The 12,500-nt window shown below is 44.9% G+C and overlaps 1 protein-coding gene across 4 annotated transcripts in view; it reads right to left on the bottom strand.

Annotated features, from left to right (window-relative positions):
• The window catches only part of nrg2b (neuregulin 2b), a 122,016-nt gene that overhangs the window by 18,495 nt on the left and 91,021 nt on the right, over window positions 1-12,500 (bottom strand). For 2 of the 4 annotated variants that reach the window (XM_070551180.1, XM_070551141.1), the window contains exons 6-8: window positions 9,896-9,919; window positions 7,085-7,187; window positions 2,671-2,800 (exon numbers count right to left, since the gene is read on the bottom strand). In XM_070551180.1, the coding sequence (XP_070407281.1) occupies window positions 2,671-2,800; window positions 7,085-7,187; window positions 9,896-9,919 (257 nt within the window). The remainder of the gene's footprint in view (window positions 1-2,670; window positions 2,801-7,084; window positions 7,188-9,895; window positions 9,920-12,500) is intronic. The other 2 variants (XM_070551163.1, XM_070551204.1) reach the window with 2 other exon arrangements.

Below are 12,500 nucleotides of genomic sequence, written 5' to 3'. Positions count from 1 at the left end.
AGTGGGAAGATGCCTGTGGACGGACACAACTTCCCAAAGATCCGCGGCTGTGTTCCCGACATTCTTCTCCTGATGCGTTTGAGGCTTATAGTCAACCACGACTACTTAAAGAGCTCACCAGAGCGGCTGGGTATGAGAGAAGGCTGAAATGAAATGCTTTACCGACCATTTTCCCACACAAGGAGCCCAAACGCCCTCGGAGAGACAAGAGACGCTGGACGCTCTCCTGAGCCGACAACCCACTCCTGCAGCTGCCGCTTCTGCCACGTTCAGCGAACCGCCGGACACGCCACTCGTCACGGATGAAGCTGAACGCTCACCTCTCCCGTCAGTAAAACAAGCAGTAAGTGTAGCAACACAGTGTTCTCCAAATATATAATATCTGCAAAAAATGATTAAAGTCGTTTCACTGAATATCCTAATCATCTATGAAGCACACGACAGCTCTGGATGCTAATATTCAACAAAATCATTCATAATTGAATACGCTCGATGACACGATAGCTTACTGTTAACTTCTGCTGACAGAAATGTGAGCTCTTAACAACAAACACTCTCCCTCACGGTTACCATGGAGACGCATTTGCCGCACACGCACCACCGGTTTTGTCCTGCACTCGCTTCATCCCGCCCTTCCTGCTCGTCAGTTTGACGCTGGTTTTGTGAAACACCATCAGTGATGTCATCATTAATGTTTCACTCTGGTTCAAACTGAAAAGACTGATCAGATGACACGCTGATGTCGCCGAACAGTCCCTGCAGGGTCCCAAAGCCGGCCGGTGCAACCGAGGTACAACCATATGACGTCAATACCCAGAGTGCATTGCGACGCTAACAACAATGGCAACCTACGAGTTAAACTATTTTTACAAATTTTATAAAAATGAAGACATTAAGAAGGTATTTTACACCACTTTAATATAATCGATACTAACATTTATATTTTAAGAACCACGAAGTTTTGCAAACTGGGTTCCTTTTAAATAAAAAAGACTGAATACAACTGGTGGGCTTGGTTTATTTGTATAACATGTTAGCTATAGTTTCAGCAATGACTCAGGTGTTCGTAATCTTGTCTAAAATTAGCATGAATGTTACTCAGAATATGTAGCTATTACAATAGCAGAAATTACCTGGAAAAGACGTTGTTGCAACGTGTCTGGGCGATATGAGAAGGTCATCCAATACCACCTAATTTAAACCTGAATTAGCTCATACATGGACGTGAAAAAGACCAGGAAAAAAATGCCACAAGAGAAACAAGAGAAGGATGTCCACGACGAGCTAATTTAGAACAGAAGCAGCCCAAATCTGGACGTGCAGAAATGACTTGGAAAAGACGTTACTGCGACGTGCTCAAGGGACATGAGAAGGACATCCACGACGACCAAATTTAGACCAGAATTAGCTCTAATCTGAATGTGCTGAGGACGTCACAGTCTGCAGTTACAGAGGACCAAAACTGGATGTGAACAAACGTCGCTGCGACTTGCCTTTGCACAGTGGGCAGTGGTAACAGACAGCGTAAGAGCTTGTGATATGTTGTGAGGCTGTACACAGAAGCGTGTCCAAGGAGTGGCTTGGGGCAGCACATGCCACCCTTAGAATCTGATTGGCTATCCCAGATGCCACCCCACCAAGTTCCATTTAAATCGACTTTACGTTGTCCAGAAAAGTCTTGGGGTTATGAATGCAGCAGCATGCCCCTTTAACATTGGTCTTTTGCCCCCAGCCAACAGAACATTTCTGTATTGCTAATATTTATTAATTTTTTTTCATACGGACATAAATTGCATCTAGAGTCTCACTCCACTCCAGTTGGTGGCAGTAATGCACCAAGAAGTATGTTGGTAACCACTTCAAAACAGCTTAAAGACGAAGAAGAATAGAAAAAAGGGCCCAATGTGGGACTCACAAATTCACTAGAATGTAAAATAAATATTTTGTGAGAGGGGCAACGACCCCCAACCCCCCACCTCCCAAACAATAACAACAAACAAACAAACAAACAAACAAATACATAAACAAATAATAAAGCATAACCATAGATGCCACCCATGAATATACAAGTGCCACACCTGGGCCACCCCATTTCAGAAGGCCTGGACACGCCACTGGTCGTGCATGATGGAACTTTTGTCAACATGAACTTAGTTTAAAACGGATTGAAGGACTGAAAGGTTTCAGCTGTTATTTGTAAATACAAACAAACAATTGTTTCCTTCCCAGAATCAGCGTTATTGATAAATCTCTGCTGAAGAGTCTGAAATTCACAGCCATAAGCCATCTTCTTCTTCTTCATCTGTAACGGATACCTCTGACTGTGGAGAAAACAATTCCAGCTTTCTCCACTGATCTCACATTAAGAAACTTCATTTTGGAATTAATGAACAATCTGCCCGTGAAGACGTTTCAGATCTTCTTCTTTGTCTTCTGAAAGACTCGCCCTGTTTCTGATGCCATAGACACTCCTCCACGCTACTCACCAAACCACCTAATTCCTTTGGGTTTGAGCTTTTCTGCTGGGTGATCTCCTTGTTTTGTTTCCTGTGCCCCGTATCTGTCTGGATTGACCTGTTTCCGGGCGTTCCCTGCAGCAGCAGCTATGACCATTTCCTGATTCAGTGAGTTATGTTGGACCTGCTGTGTGTTTCTGCTGAGAAGACTCACATCAACCATGGGGATCTCCTCAGGACCGGGCCCGGGGTGGTTCGGCCCATTGGCCAACATGCGGTTTGGCTGCTCCACACACTGGTTCTGGTTTTGGTGTAGGTGACTGTGCATCTTCCTTCTCTGTTTCCTGAAAGCACAGTGATACAGTGACTGGTGGGATCCTTCTCTGACATCTAGCTCAGATGGGATGGTAGACTCTCATGTCTCTCGCTAGCATTCGGGTTCTGTTGCTTGGACTTTATTATGTGGTTTCTCCTGCTTGTTGCAGCTATATTATCAAAGCACGACAGTTAAGACTTTGGCGCTATGAGTGATCTAGTAATGAAAATGTTCTCATGGTGCATTTTACTGTAAAATACTCTAGCAGAGACAAACCGTAGGCATCATTAGCTAACGCGGTAATGTAGAAACAGTTCATTGCTGATCAATTTGCAAGACACCAGATTTTGTAAAAGTTGGCAGAGAAGAAATACTCAACAGTTAAGGAATTTGCATTCTTGGGGGTTATCTTTTCACCCTCTGTCACTTATCCAGGGTCAAGCCTTCTCCAGACACTCTCCAGTGCCTCCTGGAGCTCCTCACAAGTTCTTCCCAGATTGGAGAGGGTATATGATACCCACAGGGAGTCTGGGTCTGGCCCTGGGGTCTTCTACCAGTGGAATGCACCAGGAAATCCTCCAGAGGAAGGCAACCAAAAGGCATCCTAATCAGTCACATCAATGACCTCAGCTGGCTTCTCTCCTATCTTTTAGGCTCAGCCTGGCAACCATTTGGAGGAAGCTCCTTTCAGCTGCCCCATCTGGAATTTTGTTCTCTCGGTCATGATCAAAACTTCTAAGTGAGGGTTGAAACATCACCAAAGCTTCGCCTTTCAGCTGTCTCTCCTTCATTACAGCAAACAGAGCAATGCCCTCATTACTGCAGATGAAGCCCCACTACACTGGTCCATCTCCCAATGGGTACTACCATCCCTCACGAAGAAGACACAACTACAATAAAACTTCTTTATTTGAGGTAAAGACTCACTCCCAGCCCAGAGAGAGGAGCCCACATGCATGTAATTTAGATCCGTGACCATCCACTAGGTGTGTATCAGCAACCACAGCCTTTCAAACGCAGATATGCTGTGTGGACACAGGAGCCGCCTTTCCTTTCAGTAAATCGGACTCATCTGAAGGACCTCAGGTTCTCAGTATCCAAGTGTGGAACAGGGAAATGTTGTTCTGTCATTGATGAGGCCTTCACTCACACCCTCAGTGAGTCATGGCGGACGTCTGCTCATACTGCTACTAATAATAATAATAGATTTTATTTGTAACGCACTTTACATTTCAATGAAATCTCAAAGTACTACAGTAGGAAATCAGAAACAATGTAAGGAATTATTTAAAACAATGAATAAAAACAAAAAAATAACATAAAACCATACAATGCTAAGTTAACACATGGTAAAGCAACAGCAATACCAATCAGTTTGGAAAAGCTTGTGTAAATAAAAATGTCTTCAGATGTTTTTTTAAAACATTCAACACTCTGAGGTGCTCTCAAGGTTTCAGGGAGTGTGTTCCACAGGCGTGGGGCTGCTGCTTGAAAAGCTCGATCTCCCATGGTATGAAGTTTTGTTCTGGGCTGTTGAGAATTCTGGGAATTGAGAATTTCCAGAGCGAAGATTTCTTGAGGTGATGTGGATAGTAAGGAGCTCTTTAAGATAAATAGGAGCATTTCCGTGGATACACTGATAGGTAAGGAGACCTTGTTTGTATTTAATTCTATAGGGGATTGGTAACCAATGAAGAGACTTCAGTACAGGTGTAATGTGGTCACACTTGTGACCCCTTGTCACAATTCTGGCAGCACAGTTCTGGATGTGCTGAAGTTTCTGTAGGCATCCACTAGAGATTCCGGTAAGTAAAGAATTGCAGTAGTCTAGCCTGGACGAAACAAAGGCGTGGATCAACTTCTCAGCATCTGCTTGGGTAAGACTTGCTATGTTTTTTAGATGGAAAAATGATACTTTAGAAAGGTGACAGACACGATTTTCAAGTGATAAATGTTGGTTCAGTTTGATTTCGAGATTAGTGGTAGATTTAGAAAAGGTTATGTTACTACCTCATATGGTAATATTTATTAGGTTAGAAGATTTGACCTGATGAGCAGTACCTCTGATTTGCTGCTGTTTAGCTGGAGACATTTTTCAGACATCCATGCCTTTGTCGCACCCAGGCATGCACTAAGAGCAGAAAGTGTAGATGACGAGGAAACAATCAATTTTGAGATAAAGCTGTGTATCATCAGTGTAAGAATGGAAGGATATCCCAAAATTTCTAAAAATATCCCCCAGTGGGAGCATATATATATATATAATAAAGAGAATTGGGCCAAGAACGGATCCCTGGGGGACCCCACAAGTAATGTTGTGGGGCGATGATCGTACTGATCTGTCCGAGGTTTCTTCCTGTTAAAATGGAGTTTTCCTCTCCACTGTCGCGACATGCTTGATCAGAATGAGGATTGTTGTAATGAGCCAGTGACTCGATGTGACTGCTGAGTTTTGTTGAATTGAATTCACTTGCTAGCCAAATGTTTGAGGACGTCGATGCATCTATTATTAACAGCAAATGTTCAACCTATCAAAGGAATATTACACTCCATCTAAATTGCTGGAGTTTGATTCTGAGCGTTGCCCTTTGAACATTTCTCATCTAGCCATGGATGAGACATTGAACTGTTAAACATTTCACAATCTTTCTTAACATTTCTTATTTGCCAAGTCTTCTTTTTTGGGGGTATTCACGTGTCTTAGTTGGGTATTAGCCTTTTGTTACTTCTCTAGCTACTCCAGGTCAGGGATGAGGTCCTGCTTCTAGTGGAGGAGTTTAAGTATCTCAGAGTCTTGTTCACAAGTGAGGGAAAGATGGAACAGGAGATCGACAGGCGGATTGGTGCTGCGTCTGCAGTGATGTAGGCGTTGTACCGGTCTGTCGTGGTGAAGAGAGAGCTGAGCCGGAAGACAAAGCTCTCGATTTGCTGGTCGACCTGCGTTCCTACCCTCACCTATGGTCACGAGCTTTGGGTAGTGACCGAAAGAATGAGATCGCGGATACAAGCGGCCAAAATGAGTTTTCTCCACTGAGTGTCTGGACTCTTCCTTAGAGACAGGGTGAGAAGCTCGGTGATTCGGGAGGGGCTGGGAGTAGATCCACTGCTCCTTCACATCAGGAGGAGCCAGCTGAGGTGGCTTGGGCATCTAGTTAGGAAGCATTCAATGAACAGCTGATTTGTTTAATTTGGTGATAAACCGCTCCTGTAGACACTAATGAAGGCTGAGGAGACATTTCAGATTAAGGAGATAAAAGACAAACGCACAGCGAAGGGATAAGTTTTGCTTTTGGTTTTACTAAATGGACACTAGGGGGTGCTAAAAGCAAGCCAAAACTGCCTAGTGTGCATTTAAAAAATCCTGCGCTTAAAGGTGTCATGTACTCACGTTCTTAAGTGATTGGTCTGTGGTCTCTAGTATGAATGAACCATTTGTTTTATTTTCTGTGGAGGAAAGTGCTTGTGCCCTCATTTCAGGGGACAGGCGCTCGTCAGAGGGGCGGAGGTCCGAAAACAGCAGGATTTGGGGGCTTACTCATCAATATACATGATATGGAAACGCTTTAGAGTTTTTCCCGAACTTCATAAACATCTTTTTGTCACATTATTGCTCCCTGTGCCTTGGGTTTTACCTTAGCTGTGTCCACCTGCCTCTTGTTACCTGATTACCCCTCCCAGAGTGTACACAAGCCTTGTGTGTAGCTTGTGAGTTTAACGGTTCGTACTTGTTACGCGTCAGTTTGTGTTCACACCTGTCTACCCTGTCGTGTCTGCACCCCTGACCATTAAAGAGGAACCAGATGTCCATTGCTGTTTTGCCTGGGTTGATCTAGCTGCCTGAAGGATCCGCTCTTCCTCCCTCCCCTTCCCTCCACATCGCGGCACTTTTCTTTATATCACAGAACACCTGTATTATAACTCCTTTAAAATAGGTGCGACATGTTAGTTTTTCATGTGTCAGTGGCCGTTGGAGCAATTGCAGCTCAGTTGGAAGAGTGGTGAGCGGTTCAACCCTGCCCAAGTGTCCTTGGGCAAGATGCTGAACCTCCTGTAGAAAATACCGGAAGATCAGTGACACTAGCTCTGTTTCTGATTTACAAACATGTTTCTATTAATGACGCATTCTTTTTAAGCACCTTTTCTTGTCGTTTTCTACTTTTGGGTCTGATTCTTTAACAGCATTTAATTGAAAAAGGTTAAATTTGTGGTCACATGAGAACAAATTCATGAGCCACTTCTAGTTTCTGCTAGCAGCAGGTTAACGTGAAGGTTTAATGTGCTTCATAAATAAACTTCTCCTTCAACGACATACTTGGTTTTGCAGTAGGCCACCACACAAACGATGCCCACCACTAACAACGCCACGCAGATGCCTGTGATGGTCAGCACCCGCCTCTGGTAGAGCTCCTCGGCCTCTGTGGATGCAAACACACGCACACGCACACACATGCACACACCCAAGCACGCATGTTCACACATTCAAGCATGGGAGAAAAGAGGACACAGACACACAGACATAGAGCATGAGCGCCACTCCATTTCCAGGAAGACCAGAAACAGTTTTCTCCCTGCTTTCCTCTGCCGCCATCATTTCCCCTGTGCTGTCTGAAACGCAGCTCCTGCTCCGTCACGTCTAACAACGCTGAAGTCGTACACTGTTTCTACAACACTGACAATAAATAAAACCAGCTCCGATGAAACGGCACACATCCTGACGTAGACTCTCTGCTGTCCCTACACAGACGTAAACACAGTGGCCATGGGGATAAATGTAACAGATGACACAAGCGGGGATCTGACGACATGCCTGTGTGGATCAAATAAACATAAACAACAGTTTGTTGACACCACAGCCAAGTAAAATCTTACTATTCACATAGATCTCAAGTTAGATCGGATTTTGTATCGGTTATGATTTTAATCCCTAATGAACAAGCTACATTTAATCAGATGTTTGCAGAAGACTTAGCATCACTTTGGTGATCGCAAAAACAGGAACAGCTTTAAAGGACTCGAGCTTTTGTGTAGGCAGCAGAGCTGAAATGGCCACATCCTGCTGTGAAGAGAGGAAACGTTTCTTTTATTCTGAGGTGAAATTTGGCGATTGACTGCTTTGAAGTGACTCTGTGTTGATCGTCACCACCATCCGACGGTGGCTTTCTCAGTGACAGAAAACAGATGATTTATTTCAGATGTTATCGTCAGTGTCATGAAGAAAACAATCAGCTCTGGAGATTTTATTTATTGATTTATCAGAATCAGCTCCTATAAATCCGAGAGCATCTTGAGTCGGAAAAAGGGTAGATTGCCTTCTCCGGGTCAGGGATGAGGTCCTACCCAAGGGGAGGAGTTTAAGTATCTCGGGGTCTTGTTCACGAGTGAGGGAACACTGGAGCGTGAGATCGAAAGGTGGATTGGTGCTGCGTCTGCAGTGATGCGGGCGTTGTACCGGTCTGTCGTGGTGAAGAGAGAGCTGAGTCAGAAGGCGAAGTTCTCGATTTACTGGTCGTTCTACGTTCCTGCCCTCACCTATGGTCACGAGCTTTGGGTAGAGACCGAAAGAATGAGATCGCTGTTCTTCAGCTTGTGAATCAACGCAGAAGGCTAACAGAAGAGCGGGTGCCAGAGCTTTTCCGGCACTCTTGCTAGACTTGTACAGAAATAATGTTAATTCAATGTTACTGATACTGTGGAAATAACTGAATGTTTGTTTTGGAACGAGCAAACCGTGTTGAAGATCTGCCACCAGAGGGCAGTATGATGAAGGTACTAATCCAGATACTCCATCTGTATGCGTTAAGGCCAGAAGTGCTTTGATATGACCTTGAGACTGTAGTCTACAGGTTCCACAAAGAGCTGTGTGAATACCTTGTCTATGTTTGTATTCATATATTTAAATGTAGGGCCTGCTATGGTGCAACAATCTGGAGAGCGAGCACAAAGACACGTGGACAGAAAGAGCAACAACCTGAACAGGCCATGGAGGGGAAAGGAAGGGAGCATAAAGAAAAACAGCAAAGTGATGAGGAAGGAAGGAAATAGGTCAGACCAAAGGAGAGGGAGGGAGCAGGGGCGTGTCGGGAGAATGGCCCGGAGAGGACACGGACCCCCAGGAAGGAAAGACTGACCTGACTTTGTCCCCTTATCAACTAAGTGGATTACAGAGGTCCTTGGATTGATGGTTTCAGCTAAATTATGACCTCTTGAGTCCAACAACAAGCCAGGAACATCTTTAGACACAGAATTACCACCGAGTGTAGCTGATGCTGACCTAAACAACAATGCCTAGATGTGAGCTGTGATCAAATTCTGTCATCTTGATCCAAACCATCACATTTACTTTTCCTGGTTCCCCTCCCACAAAAGCTCCAGACACGCCGCTGTCGGATAGGAGGGGGATGGTGGCGCTGAGGGAGGACATGGGGAGAGTTTCTATATGGGGCCTCTTTTGGGACTGACAAGCACTGGCCTGGCATTGTGTGTGTGTGTCACGGGGTACTGGTACAGGAAGGGAAACGGGCACCGTGGGGCCAACAGCAATCTTGATTTAGGACAGGCGAGCTCTTGATTCTGACAGTGAGTCAATCAAGGGCATAATAATAAGGACAGCCTCTGTCGTCAAGCTGTTTGCTTGCTTTTGGCAAAGCTTTGCAAAAATACTCACAGCTCGGCGTTATGCAGCAGGCTGCAGAAGCCAATATGCATAGTGCCAAAGCTCAGAGCATGAGCCAGATCCTGAAACTTTCTTTGATTTTTGGACTCGTGTAGCAGTGTCCCTGGTACTGCTGCATTTAAAAAAATAAAAACTTTAATTTGGCCATTCCTTTCTGTTTCAATTCACCTCTGAGCTCTCCATCAAATATCACCTCCTTTTCCAATTAACTTGTCTCTTTCTCTGATGTCTACTTCTCTAATTTTGCCAGATTAGAGAATAGAGTGAATGCATGAAAAAGAGGTCAGGTGTTTTGTTTCCGAGCTGGTGGGCAGGAGAAAAGAAGGGACAGGCTGAGAGAGAGACAGATCCAGTTGGTTTCAGAGAGAAGATGGCACAATAATGTGTGACTGTGAGGGGAGGTTTGCAAACCATTTAAGCACAATAAAGAGGAAAAATAATGTTCCATACCCATAAATTCAATTTTGAGAAGCTCTGCCAGCGCAGAAAGTTGTAAAAAGAAAGAGACACAGGGTCAGGTGTGATGTCCACTTTGGAGCAGACAGGAATGTTACCACGTTCCCGCACGTGTGTTTAGGTGTTTGTTGCTGTCAGTCATTTAGATTGACACCGGCTAATAACAGACAGGCAACTCAGACAGCGTCAGCTCTGTGACCCCCCAGGAACGACGGGGAGGAAACGGAAAGAAAAAGAAACCGGAAGCAAAAAGGGAGAAAACGAAGTCAAAGCAGAAGGAAACAGACACCGGCAGGCGGGAAAAGGCATGCAGAGACAGAGAGACAGCAAGACGTAAAGCCGCAGCACTTACTGCTATATTTAATAGACCTCATTTCTGGAGTAAACAACACAGGACAGGAGTTCAAAACAAAACAACAAGAAAATGAAAAGATGTAAGGGAAGGGAACAAAGCAGTGAATTATTCTCCAACATAAAAACACACTACACTTGATGAGGCTGACACAGCAAATGGGGTGAATGCTGTGACTCGTTTGACTAATGGCAGTTGTGTGCCTTCGTATTGATTCCAGCCGACCTCTACTGCTGCTTACAGCTATTAGACTCTTTCACATAATTTACAGGGAGATCATCCCAGTATTCCCAATTTCTACACACGTTACAGACGAGGGACGAAGAGGAGTCGGCCAAAGCTCCCGGCCGAGCTGATCTAAACTCAGACTTCATCTTTCTCCAACAGAAGTTCACACAGACACACTTCAGCACAGAGACGACGCTCGACGATGAGGTCGAAATAAGAAACGTTGCACATAAATTCAAACATTTTACCATGTAAACGTATTTCTAAAGAAGACAAACAGCAAAACAAGATGGTGTAGCATGAAGCGACAGAACTTAAGTGGTGAAAACGAGAGTTAGAGGCCCATCTCCATCCCTCTGTTTTGTCTCTGTGTGACTGCTTGGAGAGCAACGTGATCACAAAGAAAACCAACTAGTCGCTTTTTGTGGTGAATAAACGTGTCTCACCATCCCCCTCCATGCAGTTACAGGAGATCTACCAAGCACACCCCATTTGCATGATTTAAAGGAGCAGTCTAACATTTTGGGAAATCAACATTTTTACCAAAGTTGCAAATGGCACCATCTGCATGAAAATATCAGTGGTTTGTGTTTTTAAACATTTCGGCTCATGTGCTGTCAGCTACCCTACAATAATGTGTTTGAAAATAAAACAACAGTTGATGACTGTGATAAATTGTTTCAGTGGTCCAGCTGCCCCGTTTCCATGAACTGATGCTCTTCGCTGCTTTTGTAGCAGCACCGGCTGTCCATATGACAGAAAACCCGGAAAAAAGTACTTTAATGAATTGGTAACCTCTAAACAGCTCTTCTTTGTCATTTGATGAAAGAAATCAGTGTTCTAAAAATGTGAACCTTGGATATTTTTGACTTTTCTTCATAAACATTTTGAAAACTTTGCCTGTGAAAAGATCGAAGTAAAGAAGTTCTCTGCACAGTGATGCTTTCAGGGTGTCACTTGACACATCACAGAGTTCTTGGTGTGTTTATGCGTAAGATAAATGCAGACTTCTAAAAACCTAACCAAACTGAAAACCTGTAGCAGCTTCACATAAATCATCACTAAGGCTCGGTTCACATCTCTATCCAACAATCTAATGCCCCTTTCCCAACAGCACCACTCAGCGTAACTCGAATTGGTTTGGTTCAGTTGGACAGCCTTTTCCAACAGCACGGTTCCGTTTTTCCCCCATTACCTGCTTCCTTTTTGTTTCTGGTGTGTCCCAAAAATGCAACGTCACTAGCCTCTTTTATAGGACAGACCATCGCGTCATTACAGAGGGATAAATCTGAATTTGTGGATCTCGTAATGCGGCAAGGAGCAAAGGGGAAAGGTGATAAAACTTGATTCTGATGCGCTTAGCCTCGTAGTAATATTGCCGCATGAGCCCCTCGCCTCTGACGGTTAAATGCGTGTCAGCCCCGCTAATCCCTTTGGAGCCACTGTGGGAGCCCCCCCCCCCCCCCCCCCCCCCCTGCAACAGAGGGTGGTCGCGGTAGTGCTGCGCGCCGAGTGCCGGCTGGAAGGCATATAAACACAGATAAAAAATGGCCTCTCACTAGTATCTTTCAACCACCTACAACATGGCAAGCTGGACGGACGCGGAGACCATGGAGCTTTTGGCCGTGCAAGCGGACGAACAGATTAGTCGTCTTTTTACGAGGACGGTGAGAGACAGCCAGCTGTTCGACAGAGTGGTGAAAATACCGGCTGAGCGGGTTGTCGAGCGGGACAAAAAGCAGGTCACATCAAAGCTAAAGTCCTGAAAAAGAAATTTCATCAGGCTGACGTGTCTTCCATCTGACGCTGAATGCCGGGGGGGGGGGGGGGGGGGGGGGGGCAGCTACCTCCCTTTATCCCGTCTTTGTTTGAGAGGTGCCTGATGGCAGTTTATTCTAGCTTCAGCTTTGCTACTATAAATGCCAAAATCCTCCCCAGGGAGCCGCGGCAAATCCCGTTTTGCTAACGCTACGGTCCTGTAAAAACAGCTACTGACTGTCAGTCACTGATTGGCTGGGG

This window comes from Nothobranchius furzeri, chromosome 1 (assembly GCF_043380555.1).
Source record: "Nothobranchius furzeri strain GRZ-AD chromosome 1, NfurGRZ-RIMD1, whole genome shotgun sequence".
NCBI lineage: Eukaryota > Metazoa > Chordata > Actinopteri > Cyprinodontiformes > Nothobranchiidae > Nothobranchius > Nothobranchius furzeri.
This window is presented reverse-complemented; position numbering and strand designations above follow the sequence as displayed.